The sequence below is a fragment of the Papaver somniferum genome, chromosome 4 (assembly GCF_003573695.1).
Source record: "Papaver somniferum cultivar HN1 chromosome 4, ASM357369v1, whole genome shotgun sequence".
Taxonomy (NCBI): Eukaryota; Viridiplantae; Streptophyta; class Magnoliopsida; order Ranunculales; family Papaveraceae; genus Papaver; species Papaver somniferum.
This window is the reverse complement of record NC_039361.1, coordinates 113,826,018-113,844,660: the sequence shown is the minus strand read 5'-3', so window position 1 is coordinate 113,844,660 and position 18,643 is coordinate 113,826,018. Positions and strand designations below refer to the sequence as shown.

Genomic DNA, 18,643 nt, shown 5'->3' with positions numbered 1-18,643 from the left:
CCAGTTTCAAAAAAAAGTATTCTCAAGAAGATATACGTATCGAGGAAGGGAATTTTACCACCAGAAGCTGATGCACGATTATTTTCTTCCCAATTATGTGTACTCTGATCAAAATTTCCAAGGTCAATTTTGCATGCATCGGCACCTAGTGAAAAAGATTATTGAAGAGCCTTGTCGGGTAGAACCTCAATTTAATTATCAGTTTGATGCACTAAATATTAGGGGTCATAGTCCTGAACAACAAATTATTTCAGCTTTAAGGATTATAGGTTATGACAAACCAGCGGATGCGAGTTAGTATGTTCATACGGGTAAAACAACTTCATTCGCTTACCTTTCATTGTTTTTCGAAGTAATAGTTAATCATTTTGGTCCAACATATTTACGAAAACCAACAGAGGAAGATGTTAGACAAATTTTGAGGGAGAAGGAGGATAGGGGATTCCCAGGAGGTAGTCTTGATTATATGCATTGGGTATGGCAAGGATGCTCTTTTTGTTGGTCCGGTCAATGTAAGGGTCATTATCTGAAACCAACCGAAATCCTTGAAACTAATGCTTCTTATGATTGTTGGATATGGCACGTTTTTTTTTGGACTTCCGGGTTCACAAAATGATATTAATGTTTTGCACAAGTCTCTTATGTTTGAAGATTTAAAGTATGGAATTTATCGCTAAGCCCGTCTTACAATTAATGGCCATCAGTACACTCATGGGTATTATCTTACGAATGGTACAATATCTATCCAAAATGGTAAACATTGGTTCAATGTTACCGTCAGCCCCCTGTTCGTGCATTGGGCCATTCATACCGGAATTTTAACGAACGCCAAATGGCGTTGAGTAAGGATGTGGAACGCGCTTTTGGAATTTTGGAGAGGAAGTTCGCTATCATTTGTGGTCCATATCGTGGTTTAAGTCCTCGTGAAATGCACAAGACTATACTCACTTGCATAATTCTCCATAACATAATAATTCAAGAAACCCGTCGCCGTAAGGAGTGGACTAACTACGAAGATGAAGATCTGGAGCCTGAGATCCAACCACAAAGAGGCGTGCCTGCAAAAATTATGGAAAATGACTAATTACATTCAAAATCATAATTTGTACGAAAGTTTAAGAAGATCAGAGAGTGAATCTTTGGGCATAATATGAAAGACCGGGTGCGCGTAATTATTAAATTATGTATTTTAGTTTAAACATTTAATTGTTAATTTGTTTGTAGTTTGTTTTTTCAATAAAAAGTTAATGAGTAGTTAAACTTATTTAAGTAGAATGCAATAACATTTCAAATTAATCAACTTTTCATTTCAAACTAATATCAAATAGAATGCAACAACAACATTTAAAATTAAAATGCAACATTTCAAATTAAAACTTAATTTAATATTTATTTCAAACTAATATCAAAGAGGATGCAACAATAACATTTAAAATTAAGATGCAACATTTCAAATTAAAACTTAAATTAATACATCAACTATCTAGAGGTACTACTACATCGAACTCACCTTGATCATTACCACCAGCTTGGTTGTTATTAATTCAGTTGTTGTTCAATCCGTGCTTGAAGCCTGTCAAATTCGATTTGCCACAGATGTTTTCACTAGGGGTTCATAATTGAAGTGTCAGCTTGAATAATGTTTACGTGATATTCATTTGAAAAGACGGGGGTATAACAACCACACCCAATAATTCGTTCGGAAATCTATATGAACGAAACTCCAATATAATTCTGAGAGCACCAACTTAAAAGTGAGACTCAATTAAGAAATATATCAAAGAGCTTTATGACTTTCTCAATTCAATCAGGAACTCGAACATATATAAATCCGTAAGCCTGATTGATGTGGGAATAACTTGGACGGTACCAAAGGCCAGTGCCCAAGTGTCAATCAAGTTATATCCAACAAACAAGGTCGGATTTATCAACTGTGATTGAACTACGCACACCTGTGGTATTTCAAGTATATAAACAAAAATAGTGTGAAAAAAATTACACAGACACCAGAAATTTTGTTAACGACGAAACCGCAATGCAGAAAAACCTCGGGACCTAGTCCATATTTGAACACCACACTGTATTAAACTGCTACAGACTCTAGCCTACTACAAGTTAACTTTAGACTGGAATGTAGTTGAGACCTAACCAAGTCTCACACCGATTAAGGTACTGTTTAAGGTTGAAAACAGTTTCTGCTGATTTTGGTAATTTCGAGTGTGTGGGTGAGAAACGAGTCTAAACCCTAAACAATGTACTGCAAGGGAGTACTTTGATTCGAGAGATCAATCTGTACAAATCCGTCCTAAACCAAGAAATGGTCGTTCCATACTTGCTTCAGTTACAAAGTGAAGGAGAAGGGTTGGTCTTAGGGAAGGAAGCAAAGAGAGTGTTGAGACCAGAATAGTTGTTTGACGACTTGTATCAGAAAGTGGAAAGCTAATAGATGGGAAGCTAACAAGTGATTTCTGAGTGTTGTATTCTCCCTGACCAAAAACTTGTCCTTTGGTGGAAATAGGTGAGACCTATTTATACAAGTCGCAACGAAACGTACCCTGATCTCGTAAGAAGTGGAAACGGTTGAGTGAATGGAAGAAAGCTGTAACGGGTAACGTCTGGAATTGATGTTTCCATAATGAAGGAAACGTTTCACCATTACTTCTTGTATTTACTAACCGCCTCACTCTTATGACACTTTCTTGTAACGGGCGTAGTTAGGGCTGTCAATGGGTCCGGGTCCTCCCGGGTATCACTAGACCCGGACCCGAACCCTACTTATAAAGGTCGGTTCCGGTTCCTAACGGTTCCGGGTCCGGTTCCTAAATTTGTGGACCCAGAACCGGACCCGTTCAAAGTCACGGGTACCCGCGGGTTTCAGGTACCCGTTGGGTATTAAAAAAACTATAACGAAAATCTTAAAAACTTAATTTCTTTTTTTTTAACTCGAATCTATATTATTTTTATAAAAAATATTATTATTTCTTTATTAATGTGTTAAATAAAGATTAAATGTAAGGAAAAATGAAAAATGAAAAAAAAATCAAAGCCGAAACTAGCAAAATACCTATAATTTTGCTAAAAAGATGAATAAAATGATAAATAACCGGGTACTCATTACCCGCGGGTATTACCCGTTTGGACCCGTTAACATTCGGGTCCAATCGGGTAATTATCCGTCGGGTCCTAAGTTGCTAATGGGTCCAACTCTAGGACCTAAAACCGGACCTGAATCTAGCGGGTCTGGTTCCGGTTCCGTGTAATGGGTACCCATTGACAGCCCTAGGCGTAGTGTACTTCGCACGATGTAAACCGCCAGACCAATACCATGATGAGCATCCCCCAGTTTGTGACATGTTTTGATGTCTCGAGTGTTTTGTGTAGCATGTTGCTATTGTTTGGCAAGTTGATCTTGGGAGGCTTTCCGGCTCGGTGATAACCTTCGACGGTCGAGATTTTGCATCTTGAGAGGAAGGTTAGCTGTTGATTGTGGTTACCTTCTGTTGGTAGCCAGTGGCATGGCCACATTGCTGGCATGGCTTGCGCATGCTCTTGACGTGGCTAATTAGGGTTTGGTGCCGTGACCATATAATTGGCATAGCTAAGTGTACGTCGTGGCCAAAGAGTTGGCAGCGTAGCCAAAAGTTGCCACAAGACGTTTGGTTTAGTGGCGAGCTTGTACGGCTGAGATTTGCATCTCAAAAGGAAGGATAGTCATTGATTGTTGCAACCTTCCATTTGGAAGCCAGCAGCATGGAGGCATGGCCGACATGGCTTTGGCGTGTCCAAATTAGGGTTTTGGCACCGTTGCCAAGAGTTGGCACCGTAGCCAAGAGACTGCCACAAGTCGTTTGGTGGCAAGTTTGTACGGCTGAGATTTGCATCTCAGAGGGAAGGGTAGCCGTTGATGGCTTTGGCATGGTTTAGGCGCGGCCAAGCTAGGATTTTGGCATAGTTTTAGGCGCGGCCAAAATTAGGGTTTTGGCATAGTTTAGGCGCGGCCAAAATTAGGGCTTGGCATTGGGACAAAAGTTGGCATGCGTTTGGTGGCGAACTTGGACGGATGAGATTTGTATCTCAGAAGGAAGGGTGGTCGTTGATTGTTGCAACCCTTCGTTTGGCAGCCAACGACATGGAGGCATGGCCGGCATGGCGTTGGCGTGGTTTAGGCGCGGCCAAGCTAGGATTTTGGCAAAGTTTTAGGCGCGGCCAAAACTAGGGTTTTGGCATAGTTTAGGCGCGGCCAAAATTAGGGCTTGGCATTGGGCCAAATGTTGCCACGCGTTTAGTGGCGAACTTGGACGGCTGATATTTGCATCTCAGAAGGAAGGGTGGTCGTTGATTGTTGCAACCCTTCGTTTGGCAGCCAGCGGCATGGAGGCATGGCCGACATGGCTTAGGTGCGGAGGTGTGGCTGGCATGGCATGTCATTGGCACTATGGTGCGGCTGGCCTGGTTGGTATGCTCTTGGCACGGAGATGTGGCTGGCATGGCATGTCATTGGCACGGTGGTGCGGCTGGCATGGTTGGCATTCCTTTGGCGCGAAGATGTGGCTGGCATGGCATGCCATTGGCACGGTGGTGCGGCTGGCATGGTTGGCATGCCTTTGGCGCGGAGATGTGGCTAGCATGGAATGCCATTGGCACGATGGCGCGGCTGGCATGGTTGGCATGCCTTTGGCGCGGAGATGTGGCTGGCATGGCATGCCATTGGAACGGTGGTGCGACTGGCATGGTTGGCATGCCTTTGGCGCGGAGATGTGGCTGGCGTGGCATTCCATTAGCACGGTGGTGCGGCTGGAATGGTTGGCATGCCTTTGGCGCGGAGATTTGGATGGCATGCCATGCCATTGGCATGTTGGTGCGGCTGGCATGGTTGGCATTCCTTTGGATCGAATATGTGGCTGGCATGACATGCCATTGGCACGATGGTGCGGCTGGGATGGTTGAGATGATGCCAGTCAGTACCGAGGGATCTTCCGTGGAGCATGGCATATAAAAAAGGTACCCCGGTAATTTTACGCAGACATTTTGAATGGTTCAATAAATGTGCTAGTGGCGACATTATTACTCAAGTGTGACGTCCCTGTCTGACTAAGGTTTTATGATTTTAACCCTAAGCTAAAAACCACCATCAACATTAAGTCCCCTGCTTAGCTCGGAACAGGGGCATTGTTGTGAGGTAAGCATAAGATGGTGACAGACAAGGAAAAAATTGAAATGGCAAGTCATGATTATTGTATTATTGGCTTTGCGTAGATTCTGCTCCGGGTGCTGCTAGCTAGGCCGCAGAGTGGTAGTGGTAGTTGTTGTCCGAGATGAAAACAGTTGGCTTCAGCTTGGCTAGGATGGGGAACACGGAGTTGTTGGCGTTGCTGGCTTGGCTTGGCAAGCCGTTGGCATGGTGTGGCTTAAAACGAAGCCGCTGGCGTTGGTCGGCTTGGAATGAAGTTGTTAGCGTTGGATCGGCTTGGGATGAGTGCTGGCTTGGCACGGTGTTGGCTTGGCGTGGCGCTGGTTGTTGGCTTTGTGTGGCGAGGACTGTTTTCGTCGCTTGCAGGCCCGGTTGCCTCTTTCTATGTGTGGCTCAGATAGGAAATCCTTTCCTTATTCATATCCCAAAGTATCACGTCCATTTGAAAGGTGTTAGCTCTCCTCCTCATGTTATACTTCCGTTTTCGCTTCCAAGTTCCGGGGATGGCAGTAGAGAAGGAGCGATAACATAGGCCATCGTGTTCCAAACACGTACTTCTACGTTTTTTTATCAAACCTGAATTGACTCGCATAGACAAATATCTTTTCCAGCCGATATCAGGCCTTAATTCACGACTAGTAGAAAGTTTTCCTTTTTCGGATTTCATCGCTCTGCTAAATATAAGAGGCGATCTTGAATTCTTCGTTCGTACAGATCGTCTTGAAATCACGTCTATCCTCTTTACAGGTATCGTCTCATGCTTTCTCCTGGTTCCTCACTCTGTTTTCTTGTTCATGTAGATTGCTGGTGCAGATAGGGCGAAAACTTATCCCATCTTTTGATTTGTAGTACATAATGGGATCTTCCAGTGACAACCGTACCTCTGACTCTTCGGAGAGAAGCTTTGGGATCGACGAAAACTGGTTTTCTTCTCATGAGGAGGCATTGGACAAAATTAATTCTCTATTTCGTGAAGCTGGTGAAATCATTCAGGACATGCCTTCCACCTATTTATGTGGAGTGCGGATGCATGCTCAGACTTTTATGACTCTGGTGGACATGGAGGAAAAGCGGGGAGATGGTGAAGCATCCCAGTGCGTTGAGATACCTCAGGGCAACAAAACTTCTTCACAGCCCAGTGTTAGGGCTGAACGACTCGCCTCTCGGTTGAAACGGCAGAAGACTGAGTCTGTGAAACTTCTAGGGGAGCGCCAGCTTAATTTCCCTGCCCGAGATGGTGTCATAATCCTTGATTCTGATGCGGATGAACCGGGATATCCTCGAAAGCCCGCTGAAAAAGCTTCCGAGGAAGACGCCGCTGTGGTTGACGAAACTGAAGTAGCTTTTGGAGTGGACGCCGAAACTGCTGTCAGGGACGTTGGAGAAGCTGTGGTGGCATATGCTGAGACGGTTTTCGAAGTGGGTGTTGGACAGGAGGTGGAAACTGTTGCTGCTGAGGCGGTTTCCGGGTGGGATATTGGAGTTGTTGTTATGGAGGCGGCTTCTGAATGGAACGTTTGTTGTCTGAAAGATTGTTGGGGAAAGTGCTTGAAAGGGATCTGACATAGGCGTTGGCGATCCGGACGTCTGCTTTCGATGACCAGTTTCTCTTTTTGCCGTTTCTCTTTGGCTTGTAGCCGATTTGATGTTTCACTAACTCATTTTTATCTTCTTTGTATTCATGGCGAAGTTAGGGTTTTGCCAAATAACATCCCGTTTATTTAGCTTCTTTGAATAAAACCTCTTTTTCGAAAGGATCCAAAATCTTCATCAAAATAAGTTGTTTGGTATTCCATACCTTTCCTGTCGTATGATGATTCCTTGTATATTCTTCCCTTTAAAGTTTCGAGTAAAGTATTTTTTCGCAGGGTTTCGGCTTTTCTGGTCGTGATTTGATGGGTAATGGTTTCACGATGTTTCGGGATTTATTTATTTATTTTGAGATCCAAAAAACTCGTTTGAAAGGAAAAGTATGCTTCAAATAGAAATCGGAAACCTAATTAAGAATACAAGCGGTGCATTCATCTTGGAAGGAATACAAATATTGAGTGGAAAGGGAAATCGCTGAAGAAAATACTAAAGGAAGAACGTTGGAGGAGGAAGTAGCACCGTGCTTTAGGTATTGAAGGTCTTGAGCCACCGCAATTGAACTGTTATGCCTTCCAACTTTTCAGTGTTGATGAGTTTACAGTAACCGCCCAAAAGAACATCTGCCACCAGATATGGCTCGTCTTCCTTTTCTTCAGGTGAATCAGTCCGAACAGCTATCTTCACCGTTATATTTCCGACTTGAAATGAGGTTGCCTTGACTACCATGTCTCCAATTTGAAACTTTGTGCATCGTGTAACCGCTTGACTCTTGGTCTCGTCATCTTCGATTGCAGCTTCCAAATTCTTGGTGAAGCGCTTGAAAGGCCCAGCATCCCACTCACATCTCTTAACAATGTTCGTACTGATAATCGGACCAAGTCCCCATGACGGGCTAAGAGAAGAAGTGACTAGTTGTAGAGAAGGTTGTTTGACCAGACTTACTTGTGTTTGGAATCTATGAGCAAGCGCCAGCGGGCTTTCTCCGGGTGATCGATTTCTATTGGTAAGTTGTTGATACGACAGCAGGTTGGACGGCTTGTTAGAAATCTTTCGGGTGTCAACACTGGCAGAGGGGATGCTCCCAATTTTGCTTCGTTGTCAAATACCCACAAGCGTCCCAGGATCATGTCATAACCTAGTTCTTTGACAATGTGGAATTTGTTATGCGTTATAACGTCTCCCACCTTGATCTCGAGGTTAATGTAGCCGTATGCGATCATTGCTTCTCCTTCCGAATTCTTGACCATGGTTGGGGAGTGGGTAGCCTCTTGCTTCAAAATTTCTGCAGCTCCCGGAGTCTTGATGGTAACGACATTGAAGTCAAAGGCCGTGTCGATCAGTGCGTTGTCGAGCTCAGTGCCTCTTAGATAGGCCGTGATCAGCAGTCCCCAGTTGTGTTTTTCGGCATCGTTCCCTGAAATATCTTGGGCTTCTGGAGTGGATTCTGTAACAGGAAAAAGTTGTTTGCCCGACACAACACGATTGAGGGATGTAAAGATATATTGACGTTGTGCCTTGGAAAGGTAGAGAATTTCGCATACATGCTACATCATGGATTGTACAGTCTCGTGTACGGAGTCCCCAGAGATCCCGCAATTCCTGACTGGAAGTGGATCTCTATGTACTCATTCATTTCCCAGCTGAAGTTCCCCTGCTTCGACTTTCTCCTTGAAGATATGCTTCAGTCTGTTGCAGTCACTGGTTGGATGGTGAACAAACCTATGGCAGCGGAAGTATTCGGGGTTTTCCATCTCGGCTTCGGTCGGTGGGCGCCTGGGAGGTGGTAGTCTGATGACATCATCCTGGATCCATACCTCTAAGAGTTCAATCACCTCCTCGATCGGGAACGGGAAATCCAGGATATCTTCTTCAGCTTCGTGATGACGCATGGGAGCTTTGGCGGCGGCCCTCCGTGGCGGAGCCGCCCGTCGTGCTGGTGTCGCGCGCTTAGAATGTTGGTCTGTCGCTGGGGCCTTCCTTTTTCCTCCTTCGTATACTACGCTCACAGAAGAGGACCGACGTTGTATTGCTTGCTGACGAGACGCGTACTTCCTCGACTTTCGCGTGCATCTTCGCCTCTGGTTGACCTGGTTCTTTCTAACAATGCTGGTGCTGTCGTGGCCGATCGTTTGGCTGCCTCATGGAGTTCAGAGAACGTCTGGAACCGCAGGTTCTCTAGTAATACACGATATATGGGATCTATACCGTTGATGCAGGAATTCACCAATTGTTGTTCGGTCACATTTGGGTCGTGACAGTCTAGCGGCTTGAACCCTGAATCTCTTGACAAAATCATTTGGATGTTTATTATCTCGTTGGAACATCCTTCCTAGATCCGAGAAGGTAACTTGCTCAGATACGAAGAAGTACTTCTTATAGAAAGCCGTAACAATGCCATCCCAGTTGAGGATGTTGTTTGGTGTGATGCTGTTGTACCACGTGTATGCTCTTCCGGTAAGCGACTTCGAAAACTCCCTCAGACGGAGAACGTGATTGTATTCATGTTTGCCCAGGGACTCCAGGAATCGAGAGATATGTCCACATGCATTCCCGGTGCCGTCGTATAAAGTGAATTGAGGAGAAGAGTATCTTCTTGGAAGAGGAATTCTTTCTATTTCAGGCGGGTAAGGGGGTTGATGCTGATGCATGTATATATCATCACTTTTGATTCGATTCCGAAGAAGTTTCTCCAAATCTTCTCGCATGACAAAATTGGACGGTTGATTTCTCTCCAATGGGGTTCTGGCGCGAGTTTCTTCGTCTGCAAAGGTGTGCCCTGTTGAGGTGCCGACGCCATGGGTATTGGAGGTGTTCCTCATCGGCTATGGATGTCGTGACTCCCGTGGTAGCCGCTCCGTTAGAGTCTTGGGAAAGACAAGTACCTCTTTCTGAGTCGAAACCATGTCCGTCTGGGCTCTAGAAAGAACCTCCTGTCTTTCCATCAAATCAGCGATGGTGACATGGGGTCGGCTTCCTCTGGATCCTCCGGTTTCTCGTCCTGATGGCGGAGTAACTTGAGGCGCCATACTCGATGAAACATTAAGGGCGGTAGCAACTGCTCTGGCCCTGGTGACTGGTGGTGTAACACCTTAAGGAGCGCTTTCCGTGCTGCTGGGATTAGCAGGCTGCGTAGAAACATTAGGGGCGGCAGCAACTCTGGCTCTGGTGATTGATGGTGTAACACCTGGAGGAGCGATTTCCGTGCTGCTGGGATTAGTAGGTGACGTATTGATGTCACAGGAAGGAGTGTCAGTACCAGGGAAGGGTTCTGTGCTGGTGTTCTCAGGGCTTGTTGCTGACTCGGATCTGAGTTCTACCATGTTGAAATTGGAATTGAAAGGTGAAACTCGAAATTGGTAATCGATATTCCAACCGAGAGATTGATCTTTCACTGTGGTCGCTAATTGTTTGAGGGTGAAAACAGTTTCTGCTGATTTTGGTAATTTCGAGTGTGTGGGTGAGAAACGAGTATAAACCATAAACAATGTACTGCAAGGGAGTACTTTGATTCGAGAGATAAATCTGTACAAATCCGGCCTAAACCAAGAAATGGCCTTTCCATACTTGCTTCGGTCACAAAGTGAAGGAGAAGGCTTGGTCTTAGGGAGGGAAGCGAAGAGAGTGTTGAGACCAGAATAGTTGATTCAGGAAGAGTAGTTGTTTGACGAACTGTATCAGAAAGTGGAAAGCTAACATATGGGAAAGCTAACAAGTGATTTCTGAGTGTTGTATTCTCCCTGACCGAAAACTTTTCCAATGGTGGAGGTGGGACCTATTTATACAAGTCGCAACGAAACGTACCCTGGTCTCGTAAGAAGTGGAAACGGTTGAGTAAATGGAAGAAAGCGGTAACGGGTAACGCTTGGAATGGATGTTTACATAATGAAGGAAACGTTTCACCATTACTTCTTGTATTTACTAACCTCCTCACTCTTATGACACTTTCTTGTAACAGGCGTAGTGTACGCCGCATGCTGTAAACCGCCAGACCAATAACTTGATGAGCATTCCCCAGTTTGTGACATGTTTTGATGTCTCAAGTATTTTGTGTAGCATGTTGTTATTGTTTGGCAAGTTGAGCTTGGGAGGCTTGCCGGCTCGGTGGTGACCTTCGACGGTCGAGATTTTGCATCTTGAGAGGAAGATTAGTCGTTGATTGTGGTTACCTTCCGTTGGTAGCCAGTGGCGTGGCCACGTTGCTGGCATGGCTTGCGCATGCTCTTGCGGTGGCTAATTAGGATTTGGTGCCGTGACCAAAAAATTGGCATAGCTAAGTGTGTGCCGTGAACAAAGAGTTGGCAGCGTAGCCAAGAGATTGCACAAGTCGTTTGGTAGCAAGCTTGTACGGCTGAGATTTGCATCTCAGAAGGAGGGTTGGTCGTTGATTGTTGCAACCCTCCGTTTGGCATCCAGCGACATGGAGGCATGGCCATCATGGCTCGTGCATGCTCTTGGCGCGGCCCAAATTAGGGTTTGGAACAAACCGTGGAACTTTGGCATTGCAGCCAAGAGGTTGCCACAAATCGTTTGGTTTGGTGGTAAGCTTGTACGACTGATATTTGCGTCTCAGAAGGAGGGGTAGCCGTTGATTGTTGCAACCCTCCGTTTGGAGGCCAGCGGCATGGAGGCATGGCCAGCACGGCTCGTGCGTGCTCATGGTGCGACCCAAATTAGGGTTTGGCACAAACCGTGGAACTTTGGCGTCGCAGCCAAGAGGTTGCCACAAATCATTTGGTTTGGTGGCAAGCTTGTACGACTGAGATTTGCGACTCAGAAGAAGGGGTAGTCGTTGATTGTTGCAACCCTCCGTTTGGCAGCCAGCGACATTGAGGCTTGGCTGGCATGGCTTTGGCATGGTTTAGGCGCGGCCAAGCTAGGGTTTTGGCATAGTTTTAGGCGAAGCCAAAATTAGGGTTTTGGCATAGTTTAGGCGCGGCCAAAATTAGGGCTTGGCATTGGGCCAAAAGTTGCCACATGTTTGGTGGAGAACTTGGACGGCTGAGATTTGCATCTCAGAATAAAGGGTGGCCGTTGATTGTTGCAGCCCTTCGTTTGGCAGCCAGCGGCATGGAGGCATAGCCGGCATGGCTTTGGCATAGTTTAGGCCCGACCAAGATAGGATTTTGGCATAGTTTTAGGCGCGGCCAAAATTAGGGTTTTGGCATAGTTTAGGCGCGGCCAAAATTAGCGCTTGGCATTGGGCCAAAAGTTGCCACACGTTTGGTGGCGAACTTGGACGGCTGAGATTTGCATCTAAGAAGGAAGGGTGGTCGTTGATTGTTGCAACCCTTCGTTTGGTAGCCAGGGGCATGGAGGCATGGTCGGCATGGCTTTGGTGCGGAGGTGTGGCTGGCATGGCATGCCATTGGCATTATGGTGCGGCTGGCATGGTTGTGATGCCTTTGGCGCGGAGATGTGGCTGGCATGGCATGCCATTGGCACATTGGTGCGGTTGGCATGGTTGGCATGCCTTTGGCGCGGAGATGTGGCTGGAATGGCATGTCATTGGAACGGTGGTGCGGCTGGCATGGTTGGCATGCATTTGGCGCGGAGATTAGGCTGGCATGGCATGCCATTGGCGCGATGGTGCGGCTGGCATGGTTGGCATTCCTTTGGCGCGGAGATATGGCTATTAGGGTTTAGCGTGTCGAAACCCTAGTTTAAAATATGTGGCACGCGTGATTGTCACGTTTGGCTAGCATGCGCGGCTGGCATGTGTAGAGATGATGCCAGTCAGTACCGAGGGCTCTGCCATGGAGCATGGCATTTACATAAAAAAGGGTACCCAGGTAATTTTACGCAGACATGTTGAATGGTTTAATAAATGTGCTAGTGGAGACATTATTACTCAAGTGTGACGTCACTTTTTGACTAAGGTTTTACGATTTTAACCCTAAACTAAAAATCACCATCAACAAAAACCTAGGTTAAGTAAAGGAGAATCGTCTCTAGTTTGCAGCTAGGACGCACGGAAGTGTCGAGAGTAGGTTTCCCAGATGTTAGAGTTCTCCCTTATATATCCTTTCAAATCAAGGTTGCTTACAATCAAAGCTAAGATAGCTTAGTAACAAAGCATTCAATATTCATCGTTAGATGAACTCCTGATTTAAGATTCAAGCTAATTCTGCTTAGAAATTAAGCAATCAATCTCCACTGTCAGATGGTATTAGCTTGATACACACAAATGAAATATACCTATATCTAGATATGGATGAACCATACCCAAACGTGTATACTCGGTTGGTTTAATAATAGTTAACCGAAGTTAGCCATATTAACACTTATAACTTATCCATATTCATCTAATACTTCTAAATCAAATATGATGATCAATCAATCATGATAGATAATCAAATGAATCTAAATGTGTTTCAAGAGAGTTGTTCAAATGTTCATCATCTTATTAAAATATGTATATGAACCATTTGAAGCAAAATCGGTTCGGTTCGTAATTATACAAAATACTTATACAAGAACCAATTCATGAACATAATGTCGCGGTTTGTAAAACTAGTTCACATACCTTAATACATTAAAGTTACATGGACTTAGTTCGCAAACAAATTCATGAATACGAAAGTCAGACTTTACCGATAACCGCTATGTTCAAAAATTGGGTACGCGAACAAGAGTTCCCGACTTTGGCTTTGTCCAGCCGTTCGCGAACAGCGTACGCGAACAGGAGTTCTGGACTTGGACTTGTCTAGTTTGTTCGCAAACAAGGTACTCGAGCATAAGCTCCGGACCTTTTCACAGGTAAACCAGTTCGCAAACAGAGTTCGCGAACAATAGTTCCGGACCTGAACTAGACTTGCATAGTTAGTATACAAAGTATACAGCCTGTATTATATCCATACATGGTAGTTCTAAAACTCTCATTTAATAATTGAAACATCCTTGCAAGACAACAATGGTAATTCACATGTACCACTAGCTTCAAGTAATTTTCAAGTGATTAATCGATGAATACGAAACGTCCCAAGTCGACATCAAATGATTATATCACACAAATTATATAAGATGTTTCAAGGTAATTTTCACATGATCATCTTTTGAATTAATATTTAGTTTCCAACAAATAAATTGTCTCCAACTAAACTCGTCAAGAATACGATGAACTTAGCTAAAGCTAAAAGCTTCCAACATGTATTTCAAGAAATAGATAAGCGAGATAAACTTGGCTCGAAATATCAAATGTGTATAATGTAAAAGTCTATATAGATATACGACTTAGTCTCATTAGAAGATATAATAGAATAAACTTTTGAGTGATATATAAGTGTTAGTCTCCACATACCTTTTGTTGATGAAGTTCCTCCAAGATCTTCAGTAGATCTTCTTCTTCAATTAGTGAATGTTGTGAAGTCTAAAGCTCAACTACACACTTCTAACCTAATTTGAGACGTAGCTATATCAAGTATATAGTTTTGATCAACTAAACTTGAAAAACAAGCTTGAGATAGAAACTTGCAAGTTCGACCGAGTAGTGCTCTAACATCATTCATAAATTTTTCTTGAGAAATGCGACTTTTTTTAGTCTCCTTGTTTTGAAATTTCCTGTCAACTTCTCTTTGCTTCTCGACAGTCTTCTGATGTTCCATAAACTCCATCATATTAAAACCATCGGAGCTCCTTCCTTCTTGAGCTAATTTTCTAGCCAGTCTTACATTGTTTCTCCCTAATAATTTTCTCTCACCACCATCATTGAGAAGTAAGTTGACATTGGGGTTTTTCGTGATATATGGTGAATAATTGGGATTTGATGGACGACTGAAAATAGTGAAGAATTTGGTGTTGAGGGAGAATATGGTGACCTTTCAGGTACTTGTTGATAAGCTTCTAACACGTCTAGATTATATTTGTTCAACACCTTCAAAATATGATAACAACTTTCGAATTGGAAATTTTGTCATTTCGGCGCTACCACTGTACAAACCTGTCTTTCAACATCACCATCCACAAGACCACTCTCCCGGACTCTCTTGTCTTGCATTATTGCAGCAACATAAGAGGCGACTTCCTTATTGATCGTAATGAAGCGTTGTGACAACCCAGTCGCATCACGATCATTGGTGTTCATGGTTTTCTCTTGATATCTCAAAAATATGTTATCCGACATGGTGTTACCATGCTAATCTGCACCATCAATACAATCTTGGGTAAAACAAACATAATTACGACAAATACATTCATCTTTTGTGATGTTAAGTTTTTGACTTCAAACTTTCTTCTTTTTACCTTTACCTTGACTTTGAGATTGTGAATCCATATTACAAGAAATTAAGAAGTGTAGAGAAGGTATGATTAGTTAATCTTGTTTTAGATTATAAGAAGATTGAGAGATTGAGAAATTCTAGAGAGATTTAGAAATTCTGGTGTGAGTTGAAATGAGTTTAAACTTGGGACCGTGTTTGGGAACCTGGATATCCTAACCTAAGTTGGGTTATCCATGTAAAAACGACTATTTTGTGTTTGTTTAATACATATCCTAATCTGGGATTGGGATATCAAAATCTTCCGTGAATTTCGAACACCAAAAAACCAGGTTTACGGTATCCTCCCATAAACTCGTTCTCTTTGTTTCCTAGCCTGGAATAGTGCAACTAAAACCCATTATCACGACTACTAAAACCACGAAGGGTTTTAAATACTCTCCTTTACTTACTGTTACAAGCATTCTTCATACTCCTCCTCTGTAGAAATCAAGGTATCTAAAAAACAGAAACGATATACTCCCTCCGTCCCTATTATGTAGGCGGAGAAGTTAAAATCTCGTAGAATAAGAAATTGTTTGGTTTTCATAAATTTTCATGTTTTTTCCAGTTTTTACCCTTTGTCTTATTCTCAATACAATTTCCAATACAACATAAATAAGGTTATATGGATCAAAAGGTATCTTGGAATTAGAATTCCGCCTATTTAGTGGGACTAGAAAAATCCAATATTCCGTCTATATAATAGGGACAGAGGGAGTAATAAGTATCGATACGTTTTTCATTTACAGATTTGATTAATCTTTTTTTTTTTACAGAGGTTTACAGAGGTTCTTCTTCTTCCCCTATTGCTCCAGGTACTATATCCCCCTCTATTGAAAATCCATTTTCCATTCAAAATAAATTTTATGATCTTTTTCCTGAAAATTAAATTGGGTTTGTTGATATTTAGAATTTACTTGATAAAAATTGTGGTTGTGTTTGGGTGTTATATGTTGATTGAAAGTATGACTGGAACCTGCTCCGTCGAGCTAATTTTTGATTGAATAGTGACAATGCAATGTGAATTCTATACTGAAATATGTTCCTGGTAGATGTTAATGGACTCAAATGATACACCATACTTGTTTGATAACATTTCTTAACCGAAAATTTCTGTTTTTCTTTCATAAATGATTATGTATAAAAAAAAAAAAGCAGCACAAACTCAGTCCATTAATTCCAAGTATTAAGTGAGAATAGTTAGCCAATTATATTGGACTTGTACATTCTTATAAATCTACACGTTTTCTACAAATCTATGTATGTGTGTGTGTGTGCAGTTGTTGATATGTCCACTTAATCTTTAGTTAGTGAAAGCAATTTGACTCGGTATACTTAAAACTCGATGGTAGTTTATTTATCCAGTTTCTCTGGACGTTAGAAAGGTGATAAAAAGGTTGTTGAGTAGAGCTGTAGAGAGATACATTCTCCCTTTGTTTTATTTCCATCCGTAAAGAATATCATTGTTCCATGTGAAAGTGTTTCTTAGAATATAACTTCAGTTGAGGTATTAGTGGATTTGTAGACTTGTCAATGCATGGGTTTAGCCCTTGTGTAGTTTTATTACAAAAGTTTAATACTTAAACAGTAGTAGGTTAAAGCTAGGTTATAGTACATCATTCATTTCATTTTAGTGCTTGCAGGAACATTTTGTTATATATTTTTATCCGGTCGAACCCTTTCTGTGCCGCACGTAATGTTGTACTTACATTCATTTTAGCTGTAGCTTATAGGCACTCTAACTTTATCCCACTCAACTTGTCATGAAAAAATATGGCTGCAAGAATTCGGATAATAGGCACTCGTTTGGTAAAACGTGAAAATGCTTCAAATATCATCCCTACTGTACCAAAAGAAAATATTTCCAAGTAATTGCGATCATCGCATAGGAAACCTTACCTTTTGCATACTAATTCATCTATTTCTTTATGTGATTTCAATCTCCGCTGGGAAAATCCCGACTAAGCAATACAAGTAACCGGTTAGGGCTAGGTTCTAGTACATCATTCATTTCACTTTAGTTCTTGCAGGAATATTTTGAAATATCTGGTCAAATTCTTTTCAGTGCCGCATGTAATATTGTGCTTACATTCGTTTTTTTTCTGTTAGCTTATACTTGTTTTTATCTTTCACGTTTTAAATTTTCTTTATAAAACTTACAGAGAGTGATTCATCGAGTGCTGCAAATGGGAGAACCACCTGGACTCCTCCAATGGATCAACTGTTCATAGAACTTATGGTAGAACAAGTGGTTGATAAACAATTACTTGATGGTCAATTTAGCAAAACTGCCTGGGTGAGCATCGTCACCAAATTCAAAGAAAGCTTTCGTCCTTCTTTTAATAAGGAAGTGCTGAAAAATCGTACGAAAAATTTGAAGAAATTTTTAATGTTGTAAGTAGTCTTAGAGGTCAAAGCGGTTTTGGTTGGAACGATGGAAAAGAAATTGTGACTGCACCTGATGTTGTATGAACAAAGCATATCGAGGTTTGTGGTTTTATTTAATCTTTTTTATCAACCTTTATTATATAATCATCATATTTCTAAGTAATTAAATTATAACTGGAACTTGCAGGAATATCCAGAATGCAAACAATGGAGGACAAGGTCTCTTCCACAATATAATGAACTAGCTATGATATTTGGTGACAGTAGGGCCACTGGAAAGCATAGCAGGTTTAGGGATGATAATAATCGGGACAATAATGAGGTTTATGAGGACCGTGAAGATAATACTCAAGACCAGAATGAGAATCTTGAAGGCCAGAACGAGTATAGTATGGAAACGACAATGTTAGTGATGATAATATATCATGAACTGCCAACAAAATCGAGAACATCAATAGGATATAGTTCTCGTTCGTTTAGAAAGACAAAAAAGAGTACCGGAGAAGGGATGGTGGAAGAAATTAATTTGGCAAGTGCTGTTAACATTATAGCGACCAAAAAAGAGGAAAATGGAAACTCTTCTCTAGAGAAAAGTGTAGTTGTTGCACTTGAGGAAATAGTATCAGAATTGGATGAGTTTTTATTCATGCAAGCTTTAGAGTTATTGGAAGACGAGAAGAAAGCAAAGATTTTTATAGAGTTGAGTGGGGATAGGAGACGACGTTGGTTATTGTCGAAGCTTAACTATTCTGATTACTATTAAAGTGGCATAAGTGATTAGGTTGATGGTTTGAGTTTAGTTTGTGTTTATATGGTTTGGTTTATATTTTGAGTTTTTTCTGGTTATTTTTAGTTAACAATTTTATTCGACAATATGTCATCATAATTTTATATGCATTATGAAACCTTGTTATGTTTACTTTTTTAGATTTTGGATAAAATTTAAAATTTTCATTTATTTGATTTTTATTGTTTATATTTCTTTTCCATTATTAGGTATATATATATATATATATATATTAATCTATGGCTAGTTCTGAAGATGATGAGGACGCCATAGCAGATGTCATAGCAGCTACAATATCATTGATAGTATGTTATTATCAATACTTTGTGGAGAAAACTGTGTCATGATTCAATACTCAGTGGCTCAGCTCACGTAGATGAAATTCTAAATGGACATGATGCGCGATGTCAATAATTTTCGGATGGAGAAGCA

At 42.0% G+C, this 18,643-nt stretch overlaps 2 protein-coding genes across 2 annotated transcripts; both read left to right on the top strand.

The window, feature by feature from the left end:
• The first annotated feature begins 133 nt into the window (after positions 1 to 133).
• On the top strand, positions 134 to 1,084 carry LOC113273022. The gene is made up of 3 exons (XM_026522797.1): positions 134 to 293; positions 399 to 475; positions 782 to 1,084. Exons 1-3 carry the CDS (start codon positions 134 to 136, stop codon positions 1,082 to 1,084), a joined length of 540 nt encoding a protein of 179 aa, XP_026378582.1.
• An 8,928-nt stretch (positions 1,085 to 10,012) lies between these two features.
• Positions 10,013 to 18,187, top strand: LOC113273021. The gene is made up of 4 exons (XM_026522796.1): positions 10,013 to 10,121; positions 15,813 to 15,851; positions 17,199 to 17,332; positions 17,612 to 18,187. Exons 1-4 carry the CDS (start codon positions 10,013 to 10,015, stop codon positions 18,185 to 18,187), a joined length of 858 nt encoding a protein of 285 aa, XP_026378581.1.
• The last annotated feature ends 456 nt before the right edge of the window (positions 18,188 to 18,643 follow it).

Bases quoted from the DNA above. Each gene is read 5' to 3' on its own strand.
- LOC113273022 (XM_026522797.1), top strand. From the start codon at position 134: ATGCATCGGCACCTAGTGAAAAAGATTATTGAAGAGCCTTGTCGGGTA. The intron at 294-398 runs GTTAGTATGTTC...GAAAACCAACAG, and splicing joins TGACAAACCAGCGGATGCGA to AGGAAGATGTTAGACAAATT. The intron at 476-781 runs GTATGGCAAGGA...TGTTACCGTCAG, and splicing joins GTCTTGATTATATGCATTGG to CCCCCTGTTCGTGCATTGGG.
- LOC113273021 (XM_026522796.1), top strand. From the start codon at position 10,013: ATGTCACAGGAAGGAGTGTCAGTACCAGGGAAGGGTTCTGTGCTGGTG. The intron at 10,122-15,812 runs GTGAAACTCGAA...TTTTTTTTACAG, and splicing joins GTTGAAATTGGAATTGAAAG to AGGTTTACAGAGGTTCTTCT. The intron at 15,852-17,198 runs GTACTATATCCC...TAAAACTTACAG, and splicing joins TTCTTCCCCTATTGCTCCAG to AGAGTGATTCATCGAGTGCT.